General features: G+C 39.5%; 1 protein-coding gene across 1 annotated transcript in view; it reads right to left on the bottom strand.

The window, feature by feature from the left end:
- Positions 1 to 3,135: 3,135 nt before the first annotated feature.
- Positions 3,136 to 12,688, bottom strand: part of TTC14 (tetratricopeptide repeat domain 14) — a 70,283-nt gene continuing 60,730 nt past the window's right edge. The window contains exons 10-12 of the mRNA XM_069213091.1: positions 9,347 to 9,464; positions 6,990 to 7,096; positions 3,136 to 5,923 (exon numbers count right to left, since the gene is read on the bottom strand). Coding sequence (XP_069069192.1) covers positions 4,969 to 5,923; positions 6,990 to 7,096; positions 9,347 to 9,464 — 1,180 coding nt within the window. The 3' untranslated portion in view covers positions 3,136 to 4,968. The remainder of the gene's footprint in view (positions 5,924 to 6,989; positions 7,097 to 9,346; positions 9,465 to 12,688) is intronic.

Raw genomic sequence — 12,688 nt, 5'->3', positions numbered from 1 at the left:
CTCCCTAATCCAAAAATTGTATCTTGATCTGAGCCTTCATCCTCATCATCTAAAAACCTAGATGTCAAGTCTTGAAACTTTGCTCGGGGATGTAACAGAAGGTATTAAGCGAGCTATAGAGAGCTTTTTAAGCGGAGTATGTTACGCAGGTTGACCCAGAAGTAGAGTAGATGGTCTTTGCCTTTTCATTGGAAGCAACCCTGGTGTTGAAGGCAAAAAACCACTTGCGTCGAGGGGGGCGAAACATTGTCGCCGACACCGGTTGGACCATTGACGAGAGAGTCAGACGAAATCATCGATGGAGGGGTCGTCGATGAGAGCATCGTCGACAGGGCATGGCCGAAAGGTGTGTCATCGGCGAGAGAAGTGTTGACGAGATAGGGCACACCATCGACAAGGATGATACTGTCGTCGATGAAGATCCTGCAGCAGCTGCCGTCGACGTAGAAATGGTTACCACCACTGGCGTCACCGACAAAACGGTCGTCGACGAGGGTATCGTCGACTATGTCATAGTAGATGGTGCAGAGCTTGGCTTCTTAAATTTAGGAGGAGGAGTGGCAGGCTCTGAAGCCGTTTTCTTTACTTTTTTGAGGACTTCTGTACCCAGTCTTTTCTTCTGTGGAGAGCCATGCTTTGATGTCTTTTTCCTAGGTGGCTCATCCCCTCAGAACTTTCTTGTTTTCTTTTAAGAAGTGATTTAGGGGCAGAAATAGAAGAAGAGGCACTGTCCTCGTCAGAGGCATATTGCCCAGTCTTACCTCTTTGCAGCCACAAAAGAAGACAACCCTCCCTGTCCTTCAGGGTCTTGGTAGAAAACTTCCTGCAGATTTTGCAGTCCTTAGTCGTGTGGTTGGGGTACAAGCAGTAAATACACTCCTCAAGTGGATCCTCCACATATAATCTCTTTCTCAAGCATGAGGCACAGGATCTGAAAAGGCCTTTCTTTGGTGGCTCTAACACGGCAGCCAGTTTGAATCACCCAAGTAGATAGAAATATCCAAAAGCTGTTGAAACAGGTCTTCTGACAGAAAATTTTGAGCAGAGATCAAAGGAGACTCCTCAGCACAACATACAGTGGAAAATCTGAGGGCAGGCAGCTCCTCACAGGAGGTTCTAAAGGGGTGAGGCAATCTGATTGGTTTAAGTTTGGGTCTATTTTACAAAACAACTAGGATGGGTTATTGTATTGAGGCCTACTTCATGTATTGTGTGTATACATCTTCAGGCCTAGTTTTATATTCCACCGGGGACTCCCATCTCGACGACGGGGAAGTATTCAAGCATGTGAATCTATGAAAGTTCCAATACTGTAGTAAATAGAATGTTGTGCAATCCTTAAGAGGGGCAGAAGAGACTGCTGAAGATGAATTCGTCACCTGAGGAATGACTGAGGAAAATCTCGGCTACTCTTTAATCTCCAAGCCTGAAAGCCATTAAAAAAGGATCAGGAAATTCCACTGGGAGGTTAAGAACAGCAGCTGTTTGAAGAAGAACTAGCAGGCTAGGAAAATAGGACATTAGATTAGCTGAAGAGATTGCTTTAGAAGCCCATCCCCCATTTCTATCATTGGCCTGGTCCTCAGGGATGGGCTGCAGAGAGGTACGGGACTGTTGGAGTGGTCAAAAGAGATGTCCAACTTTCTGAAAAGTTGGGACTTTTGAAATTGTATCTGACCCGGATGCAATCTTAGGGCAGGATTTCCAGTTTTAACCTGCTTTGAGCTTTTTCTGCAGGCTGAGTCAAGGTTCCAGCTGTATTCGGAGAACCAGGGCCCTGACTTACTAAAAGGTAGTACGTGCTCTCACTCAGTTTAACACATGCACATGCATGCAAGTAGTTAATAAACTAACGGTATCTTTTGTGTTTTGCAAGCACCCTCAAATTAGGTCTGAGATATCTGATCTTATTGAAGTTTCCAACTCTAAAAATATAACCAAGTCCCAACATACAACGCAAGAGCAAGAAAATGCAACAAAGTGACCCACAGCTACACAGCCTCAGAGGCTCAAATTATCAAGTCTACCTTTTGGTGCAAAACGTCGAAGATTCAGCACAATGTCAAATTCAACACATCTAACATTGTGAAGCTCATTTCAAATACAGCATTCTGTCTTACACCCTACTGGAAGAATTTAATTTCTGAAAAAGAAGTAGAGAATCTGACTTATACATATGCGAGCATCCTGCAGCCATTCAGGGTGACAGATATTTCTTCAATCATCCTAGCTGATATAGTAAGAAATCTCCGCCAGCCCTGGAGGAATCTTTGTTCCTTTAAAGGAGCCCTTCAGCTTCTCTGAAAAAACCGAAAGTTTGGTGAGCCTCGGCCGTGTTTGAGGCAGCAACTTGCCAAACTTTTTTGATTCGTAAAAACAAACTCAAAGTTTGTTTTTAAAACACACGAAATAATAGAGCCCACCAATTTTATCTGTTTGGGAATGCCAGGTACACATCAGACGTCTTCTCGAAATAGGGAGGACTATCTGATTTACTTACCCCAATGGACCCAACTCAGCCAGGTCACCGCTTTAATGTTTCAGACAGCGAAGCCACCTGTGGCACGGTGTCATAAACATGGTGGTCAGTTGGACTCTAAATAGGGTGGGGCAGATCATCAGTCTATCAGACAGGATACCGTGCCTACCAACTCTAACTCAATCTAAAACTGTCAGAGGGTATACTGCTAGACATTACTCGACCCACTACCTATTACGTGCTGTGAAACAGCACCTGCGGCCAAGAGACCCATTCACCAACATCAACTTCCATGGTTAGGTCTAGCATTAGCCAAGACCTTTTGTTTTTCCAAATAAAATAAAATAAAAATAAAATACTCACTTTATATCTGAAGTGCTTTTTCATTTTCTGGTGTTTTTACCTGCCTATGCATGGGTCCATGCAAGAATGAGTTTTAAGATGGCTAAATGACCAGTCACATACGCAATTCAGAAAACAATAGCAAAACTGCACCCTTTCATTGAAGAAAATGGATCCATTGGTTATGGTTTATAAAATCAAGAGGTGAAGGTTTCCAATGCTAATACGACTGCTCTGTGACCAGCATGTTACTATTCATAGCTTGTGTTTTGTCTAACCTAGTTATAACATATACAGAAACAAACAGTCGGAACAACGTTTTCCAAACATTTTAATAATTATGCCACATCAACAGCAGTCAGTAGAATAAAACGTTAAAACTCAGACAGTTTTATATATCAAGGTTTTTTTTCTACTAAGTGTGTTCCAAAATGGTCCTCCATAAAAAGGTCTGTACGGAAGAAAAGACAAGCGTGACAAATGTTTAACAAGTATTCATGGGGAGACAAAAAGACATTCATATAAAGTGCAAAATTCTATCACTTACTACTGAAACATTAACATTTTGGAGGCCAGAATAAGGTTAACTCAAACTTTATTAGTTTCACAATTGAAAACATCATTGCGTGAATAGGAAAAAACCTTTGTTGACAAATAAAATAAAATATGAAATTCAAAATTATCTAGACAGTTCGATTCTCACCAAGCAATCAAAACAGATTGGAAAGGCAAAGAAAAATCCTGATAATTTCATATTTACTCATATTATCAAGCCTGATGCCGCATGTATTTCACATGTGCAGCCTTCCTTGATGTAGTAAGATCTGGCAGTAGAGTGCTATTTTTTTTATCGCCTCATCATTGCATTAATGGCATTCCAGCAGCACTTCATGAGTCAAATTAAAGTTACAACAGGACTGCAAGGAATAGAACTTGTAACACTTGCAAAATTACGAGCAAAAAACAAGCCTGGAAAGATGTACACAAGGTAGGCACCCTCAAATAGGAGTTTAAAGTGAAATATTATGGTTTTTTTTGCTTAAAACTTTGCTGAAATTTAATTAACCTTTAACGATGAAGGTGGAATTTTCTTGTTTATGGAAACAACTGTGGTAAGAACAAGCTAGGTAAATATTAACTTAAAAAAACAGTATAAATCTAGGACGAAAGATGGTGGCAAAAGAATACAGATGCTCTACTATCAGACAGCATAACATCCACTCAAGTGAGAGGGTCCAAACCATGGTAACATTAAAAAAACGGTTAGGAAAGAGGTGAGCCCTAAAACAAATGTGGGGTACATGACATGAGGGGTCCAAAAGTGGTGGCTAGGAGTACAAACTCCACAATACATTTGGCGAGAGATGTGCACTTTGAACTGAAACAATAACTGCGCTTCTTGTAATAGCATGTGGTATTCCTTTTTCACCGTCTTCCTGCATCGCCCCCCATTTCCGCGATACCGTCTCAGTGTTCTACTAGATTTGGAGAAGTTACAAGTGTTCCATTACTTAGAAGCCAACCTCTCAGACAGGCCATTTAGTAATCCGTCCGAGTAAAGAGGATTCAGACTTCCAAACAAGATTCCTTTTGGGCAAGGATGATGACTTAACTATTAAGGCCCATTAACTACAATTAAAATTTGGTCACAGCAAACAGCAACCCTGCTCCCTTCTGCCAAACCCATCATCCCATCACGTCATGGAGTTTTGACAAAACCAAACAGAACAGTTTAATTAAAATGAACCGCGTCACAGAACCGAGTGCCTAATGTGGTACTGGGCAGATGTGCCTTATGGGAAATTCACGGTCATAAATTTGTAAAACACGTAAATGCTACTAAATAAAATGCACTTAGATTCGTGGCAATGTTTCAACAATGTGATGAATTATTTTATTTGAAGCCTACACAATAGGCAATGCAACTGATGCCCATTTCTCAAAAGAAACCAGGCAGCTATTCTAATCTTTTCAGATTTCCCATTTGGTTGATTCGAACGTCTCTCTGAAAATTCTAGGCATGTTCAAAAATAATTTGACAAAGTTTCACTTGTGAAGGTTACATCTCACAGAAGGCCACAAAGGTAAAATAAACATTTCACTATATTTTATGTTGCAAAGATTTTTTTTTTTTGCAATCTAGTAGCTTATTTGTCTTTAGATTTACTCCCTTTTTCTTTTTGAAATTCAGCAATCTGACTAAATATGTTTAGTAAATCTGGTGGCAATTTCTTGCTTACTGTACCAGCAGAATCAATTTTTTCAATGGGTACGGTTCGCTCTTCAACTTCTCTACTCTTTATTCTTTCCCTAAAACTCCCATGACTGTCCCGATGCCCTCTGCTTTTTTCTTCATTCGAATTCAAACGATCCCTACCATGCTTATCAGCTCTCCAGGAGTCAACTGAAGCAGCCTGTTGGCTATTTCTATTTCTTTCAGCACCTTTGCAGGTGTAGTCAGAGTTCCCAGAGGTAAAACGCATTTCCTGTCGGGATTCTGACTTTCTGTGTGCGTCTTTTCTTTCTGACACTTCCTTATCATGTTTGCCAGAGTAGTGAGCTTTATTTTTCTCGTCTGACCTTTGGTGAGATGAGCCTGTGGAGTCCCTTCTACTGGACAAAGATCTATCCCTTCTCGACTGACTCTCAGCTTTCCTGCTGCTGGTTTGAGATTTAGAACTGCAATAAGAATCTCTTGAATCTTCAGACCTACCTCCAGAGGCTTCCAAGATTTCAGCTGAGGATGAAGACACAGAACGGTACCTCTCTTTCTCTTTTCCTTGTATTTTTTGACAATCTATTCTATCACGCTTCTGTAATATTTTTTCCATCTCCTGCTTTCTATCTAGAAAAGAAGCAGAGGTGTTAGCAGGAGGTGGATACCACTCCTCTTTTAGATTGTCCTTGCCATGGGAAGAAACTTTAGAAGAGGTCTTCTTTGAATGACTGGAGGATTCAGACTGCTTTCTCCTTCGCTTTTTCTGTTTTCTGTGACCAGAAGAGGAGGAGGAGTGGGTTGAGCTAGAGGAAAACGATTCATTAGAGGAGGATTCACTTGATGTGGAAGATGACGAGGTAGACCTTTTTCTTTTTTTCTTTAACCTAAAAAGATTTAATTGACACTAGGAATTACCAAAAAACAATGAATCCAGATTACGTATTTGACAAAGATCCCTGATGGCCTTGAAACAAAGTCCCTTCCTGGAGCCCTCCCCCCATATACCCATAACTGTTAATGTCTTCCAACAAACATCATTGAAAACAAATCTGGAGAGTTTTTTTCTGGGCATGCACTCATTTTTTGGGGATATCATATCAACATTTTCTAGTATCAGACTTTTTCTATGAACAAATATGTACAAGGCCAGAGCCAAGCTCAATCGGGACTGGTAAGTTCTCAGTGTGTTGTTGGGTTCTAACAGATACTGTTTTCTATGCCGGGGAATTATATGTCAAATGGCTCTCCGCCTCTAGTTTTAACTTTATTTGCAGTCATGAGGTTTTGATCAAAAAGGGTAGTTGTTGCTACTTTTTGTCTTGAACATAATCTTGAAGTGGTTATTTGTGGTTTCAGGAACAAAACTTCCTCCTGTGGTAATCATCAGTACTCTCGAGTAATGGCAGCGCTCCTTTAGGATAGCTAGGATAGTTGGATCCTTTAGGATAGCTTCACTATGAGACTTAAATTGTGTACCTCGATGTACTCAACATCAAATCGCAATGACGCAGGATGTCATGATGCTGAATATCCAAAATCAAAAAGATACTAAAGGCACTAACACTGAAATAACAATGGGAAATTTGAGAAGTAAATGTATGGAAAAAAAGATTGATTGTTTATCTAGAGGTAATACTCTCATTTTAGATATTTGTTTTTAACAAGATAGTTGTCTGCTGATCTCAAGCCTGAAAACGTACTTATTTTAAGCACACATTATAGGTGCTACTTTAAACTTTGGGATTTCACCGAAATCAGTAGAAATGCAAGTGGTGGTGGCCTCCTAGCAAATATATTTTCATCTATTACAACATGCTAGTGGTATTTCTTTAGGATTCCTGAAGTGGTAACTACAAATTCATTTCACTAGTAAATAAGCATCTGAACATACCTTTGTTCTTGATTATTCACCATTTGGAGTTTTTACTAAAACAATAAAACAGGATTTACCTCTTTTCTTCCTTTAAGAGCTTACGCAATTTCTCAGCACTTGTTTCTATTTTCCTTTCTTTTGGTTGCTCCTTCTCAGATAGTTTCTCTTTTGACTCCAGAGATTTCTTTTAAAAACCCAGAGATCACAACCATATGATTATTAAGCAACAGCAAAATTACACGTGATAATATCCAAGCCCCAAGCCACCCAACCCCAAACCCAAATATAATCACAGTTTATCCGGTTCCAAAATCAATAATGGAAAGTTGTGCCACAGAATTAGAGAAAAAGGCAAAACAAATCAGAATGGGTTGTATTGCAGTTCAAGATCCAGTAAAATAAAGCACAACCAATTGCATTGTAAGCCGTGTTCCAAACATTATGAAAGAAGGTTCAATGCAGTAGGTGAACACAAATGATTATGTAAGCAAGTGCACAATAACAGTATAAAGGCGAGAGTTAAAGAGAATAAGTGTCGGACGAAAGTACAAAGAAGATATTAGTTCATACATTCAATGAAATGGGTGATACATCCCAGTTTCAAATGCATTGGTTAGTGAAAGTGGAATTAAGATACAAACCAGTTTAACAGACCACGGTACCATCCAATATGTGGTTCATGGTGAAATAAAATATAGGTATAGGGTCCAGGTCGTGATGAGCAGCAGCACGGCCACAGCGGCAACAGCCCAGTTCAAATAAAATATACACAAGAAAAATATATCATCAGTATTACAGGAAAGTAGACACAATGCAGTAACACAAACAGCAATTTACCCTGTTCTAGGTTAGAATGGCAATTAATCCTGTTCTAGATATGAATTGCCTATGTGGAGAGATCACAACACCACTACAGCAGCAGTCATTATGAAAAGGGGAAACTAAACCAGTGATATACAGGCAATGAACACCTCAGCAATTCAACAAAACGTTTGTTATTGCCAAGGTACATTACAGGAGATCATACAGAAATGTAAAATAAGTTTTGGCTCGTATACTACATAATAATAAATAGACTGGCCACTACTAAGGTAGCCGGTGAGGTTTGCTGGTATCTGCAATATCGGTAATTCTGTTCCTAACTTAAAATAGGACAGGAACAGAATTCTGTACAGTGGTATGTAAGAATGTGGGACCTGACACAGCAACTGACTAAACAACAAGGCTTTGACATCAGCAGACTACCTTAATCAAAGTTCTTTCACTTCCCCCTTGGATTTTCCCCAAAAGACGGACCACACCGGCCACCATAACTAACTTGGAAAGGCATGACAGATATTCTTCCAAGAAAGGTACACATGAGGTTACAAGTTGAATAGCTGTGTACAGTGCACTTTTGTTAACAAATATATGTGGATAACACATCCAAACAATGGACTCCCCTGGCCAAAACTGATCAAGATGAGTGTGCATTAGGTGTATTCCCTTTGATGGCCATGAGAAGTACTGCAGAAATTTACACCATGTAATGTGAAAGCTATTTGGCCAAGACTGCTACAACAAAGTCCTTTTTAATTCACGAACGACAGTACAACAAGATAAGCTGTATTCCTGATAGGTTTGCCAATGCCGAAGATCGACAATATATACACACACGGATATTAAAAATGGTATTCACCTTCATTTAGCATCTAATATTGTTGTCCAAAATCATCAGAAGTTTTATCCTCTAATTTTTAGCTCATAACACCGAGGACCACAGGATTTACTAGTACACAAGTTAAATAAAAATGTGAGTGAGGGGAAGGATTGACTTGGCTAACCAAAGCTGTAGGGGGGAGGGGCTAAGAGACCGGTAATAGATCAGAACGTTGTACCGGACATTTTATTTCTCTAAAGAAGAATAGCAAAGAAGTACAAAATGTAGCACAACATTATGTTTTACATAGACAAACATATCTTAGATTCATGGGTTCGAAAACATACTGAGAACTTATTTTTCATCAGCCTTCTCACATTACACACTCCACATGTCATTCAGTCATCTAGACTCTTTGTGGGTGAACTGGTACAATATGTAAGATATGAAATACACTTGCTGTGTTCTGCCCCTCTGTTAGCCTGGTGCAAATACAGGTGGCTGTGCTGAAAGAATTCCATGGGAAATGGTAAGCTACACTGCATTTAGGTCTAATATATTTTGCTTTACAAACTGAGCCACCGCCTTTTATGGTTTGAGAGCTTTGTTAAGACATTTACAGCAAGAAAGCTCAGCTTTACAAAAAACCTACAACTAGAGAATAAGCTTAATCTAACACACAAACATAGTGAACATGTAAATCAAACACAAATGTATCAATATAGAGAAACACACATTTATATAAAATTTAGACTAATATTACTTTACAACTAATAGGAGAAAGTGAAGAATCACCTGCATGTGTTGGCGTAGCTTCAGTAATGCATCTTCCGCTTCTTGGAAGGTCTCGTCTATTGTCAATGCCTTCTTGTAGTAACTCTCAGCGTTTAACAGTTTGTCTTCTTCCTCTAACCTGCATTTCACAAAAAGGGCAGACGGCTAGAAAAAACATTCACAACTTGGTTCAATTTACTTTTATGCATTCCTTTGTTAAAGACTATTATTCTTCCCAAACTTGGAGACATTGATAAATGTACCCAATGTGCAGCAACGAGGCAACCAAACAATTGAGGTGAGGGCATGGTGGTAAATTAGCAAGTGTGTAAACCTCTCTAGCAGTCACCAAAGTAAGGCCATATGCAGGAACCAAAAATTATCAAGGACAAATACACATTTATTTGAGCTCTCACACTGTGTAAATGGATTCCTCCAGCACAACATCTGAATATTTACAAACAAATATATGCCCGATTAATTGACGAATAGTGATTCTATATTGTGCATACATGTACAAGCGCAGAAGAAAAAAAAAATACTCCAGAAGAAATGAAATTGTCCTATTCATTAGTCCTTAACATCTCGTCATTTCCTTTCAACCCTTTAGTGCGGATGTCAATAAAAAAGCTGTGCCACTTGTGTGGCTGGGACTAGTGCCTCCAACAAGAACGGATCAAACCATGGTCAATGGGAGCCCTTGCGAGGGACTCCTTGGCCTTGGTTTGATCCGTGCAGCGTTTTCATCAGCACAAGTGTGGTAACGCTGGGTGGTAGGATTTATGCGGATTCCTGCATATTCCGGTAGTTTTTATCACAGCAATGCAAGTAAAATGTGTGATTTGAGTCATAGGTTGAGGTTTGTAGTACATGGTGGTTAATAAAACCTCATGGGAGCCACACCACCTTAGAATCCCCTTGTTGTCTAGTTTTCCAAAATGTTTGTAATTTGTAGTTTTGCTTGATGTGCAACACAGTACGCCTTATCTAGCACTTTAGGGCCTTTTCGTGTTGTGATCTCGTGGCCCACCCACATAAGTGGGGTGCTGTTCTTATCAGGGGCAAGTGGGAACTCTGAATGGCTGGGAATACGTGGTTCCTCGCAGATTCCAGGACGTTTTGTCACAGAAATGTAAGTAAATAGTGTACTGTTTTCTTACCAAAGTTTGACATTTGCAAGGGCTTCTGTATGGAATTACCTAGTGAGAACCATGCAAGGCACATTATCCTGGATTGCCCAGGTGTTTATTTTTCAAAAATATACATGTTTGCTAGGTTTTTTTTTTTTTTTTTAAAGGATGATTTTCAGGGGTAAAATGTGATGTATTCATGTTGTATTTTGGGCTGTTCCTGTCGTGGGCATTGGGCCTACTCGCACAAGTGAGGTACCATTTTGATCAGGAGACTATGAGGAATGTCTGGTAGAAGAAGGTTTGTGGCTCCCCACAGATTCCTAAACTTTCTATCACAGAAATGTGAGGAAAACGTTTTTTCCCCCCCAAAGTTTGAGGTTTGCAGGAGATTCGGGGTTAAAAAAAGAACAAAAACAGGGAACCAAAAAAAAGAAAGAAAAAAAAAAAAAAAACTGATGAGAGCCATGCATCACCCCATCCTTGATCACTCCAGGAGTCGTTTTAATAAATGTGCAGGTTTGCTAGGTTTCTATAGGTTACGGCTGAGATGGGGACTAAACGCCACAGCTACCCACTTTGCAAGGAAAAAAAAAAAGTCAGTTTTCGGTGGAAAAAAGGGATGTGCCCATGTTGTGTTTTGGGCTGTTTCCGGTCTCAGGCACTAGGGCTACTCACACAAGTCAGTTACCATTTTATAGGCACACATGTGGAAGCACTGAATAGTAAAACTTTGCTATTACCAATTGGATTTTGCTGGATTTGAGCCTTCCAAGAGTAAGAAAGAAGACATTTTGAGAAATATCCTCTAAATCATACACCCACAAATTCAGATATGTACAAATACCCCTGCTCCTAAAATCCATATCTTGTGCCAGTAACGGCACAAGATACACATTTTTCACTCTACATATTTCACCATATAAATTGGTCTACACTCTGTACATAATGAGAACCACTGTACGGTTCAGCTTAGTTGTTGGCTCTGGATACCCTGGTTTCTTACAAACCTACAAGTCCCAGAAGGGGCTAGTGGATGTAAAGTTATATTGCTTTTGTAAATCGGCCATTGTGACAAAAAGTTACAGATGGAAGAGTTGTCACAAATGGCTGTTTTTATTACTCAGTTTCAGAGTTTCTTTATTTCAACAGTTGGTTTATTTGGATAAACCTTGATGGGTTTAGACATATAACCACTTGCTGAATTCAGACATTGTCAACTTTGCAGAAATCTATCATTTTTCTGGACCACCCAAGGGTTTCACATCGGTTTACACCACAAACTGGAAGAAGGTTGAGAGCACACAAAAATAGGGAACATTGGCTACCTCTTTGAAAAATGGCAAAACTTTGGTTTAAAACACACAAAAAAAAAAAAAAAAAAAAAAAAAAAGGTTTTTTATTCGGCTCTGCATGTTCCTGAAAGCTGGGAAGAAGGTGACTTAAGCAAAGCAAGCCACTCAGTTATGTATTTTTGGTGGTATGGTGTTGGGGGGGGGGGAGGGGGGACAGACACCTTTATCCAGACCACTTCTTTCCTATTTTTCCCCCAAAAAACTTTAGCTATATTTTACCCATTTTCTCTTTCCCCTTCAGGGGAATCCACACACCCTGGGTACTTTTTAGAATCCCAAGAATGTTGGAAACAGATTTGGTGCTGACATCTTATGTGGGGAAAAATGTATGTCACCTTAAGCACAAACGAAGCAGTAGTTAAGGGGTTAAAATATTGTAAGGACATGCATAAAATGTACTCTTTAAGTCACAGGCCAGCAACAATTATTCCTTAAACTCTCCCATTAATTTTGCATAGGAAAATATGGCCTGTAGATACAACAACTATCTTAGCAAACAGAACTGTAGTTCACAAAAGGACACCTAAATCAAGGTGTGGAGGCTAATTAAACAATACTGAGGTATGGAGGCTATACCAGTACTAGCCAACAAACACTCCTCTTCAAACTTAGAAGAACAGGACATGGGTTTTTGTTGTCTCAAGTAGGTTAAAAAAAACAAGGTAGAGTATGGAAACAGGCAAGTAGAGGTTTACTGAATTAACAGCAAGCATAAGTACCTTTACAATGTACATCTACAAGGTATGATGATGTGGAGTTAAATACAGTAAATCTATACTTAATTATAGATACTTACCTTCAGAATACTTTAGTTCTTGATCTACTGACCACAATACTTCTTTATCACAATATGTTTGTCTTCCGTATTCTGACATACA

Source organism: Pleurodeles waltl, chromosome 11 (genome assembly GCF_031143425.1).
Source record: "Pleurodeles waltl isolate 20211129_DDA chromosome 11, aPleWal1.hap1.20221129, whole genome shotgun sequence".
NCBI lineage: Eukaryota > Metazoa > Chordata > Amphibia > Caudata > Salamandridae > Pleurodeles > Pleurodeles waltl.
This window is presented reverse-complemented; position numbering and strand designations above follow the sequence as displayed.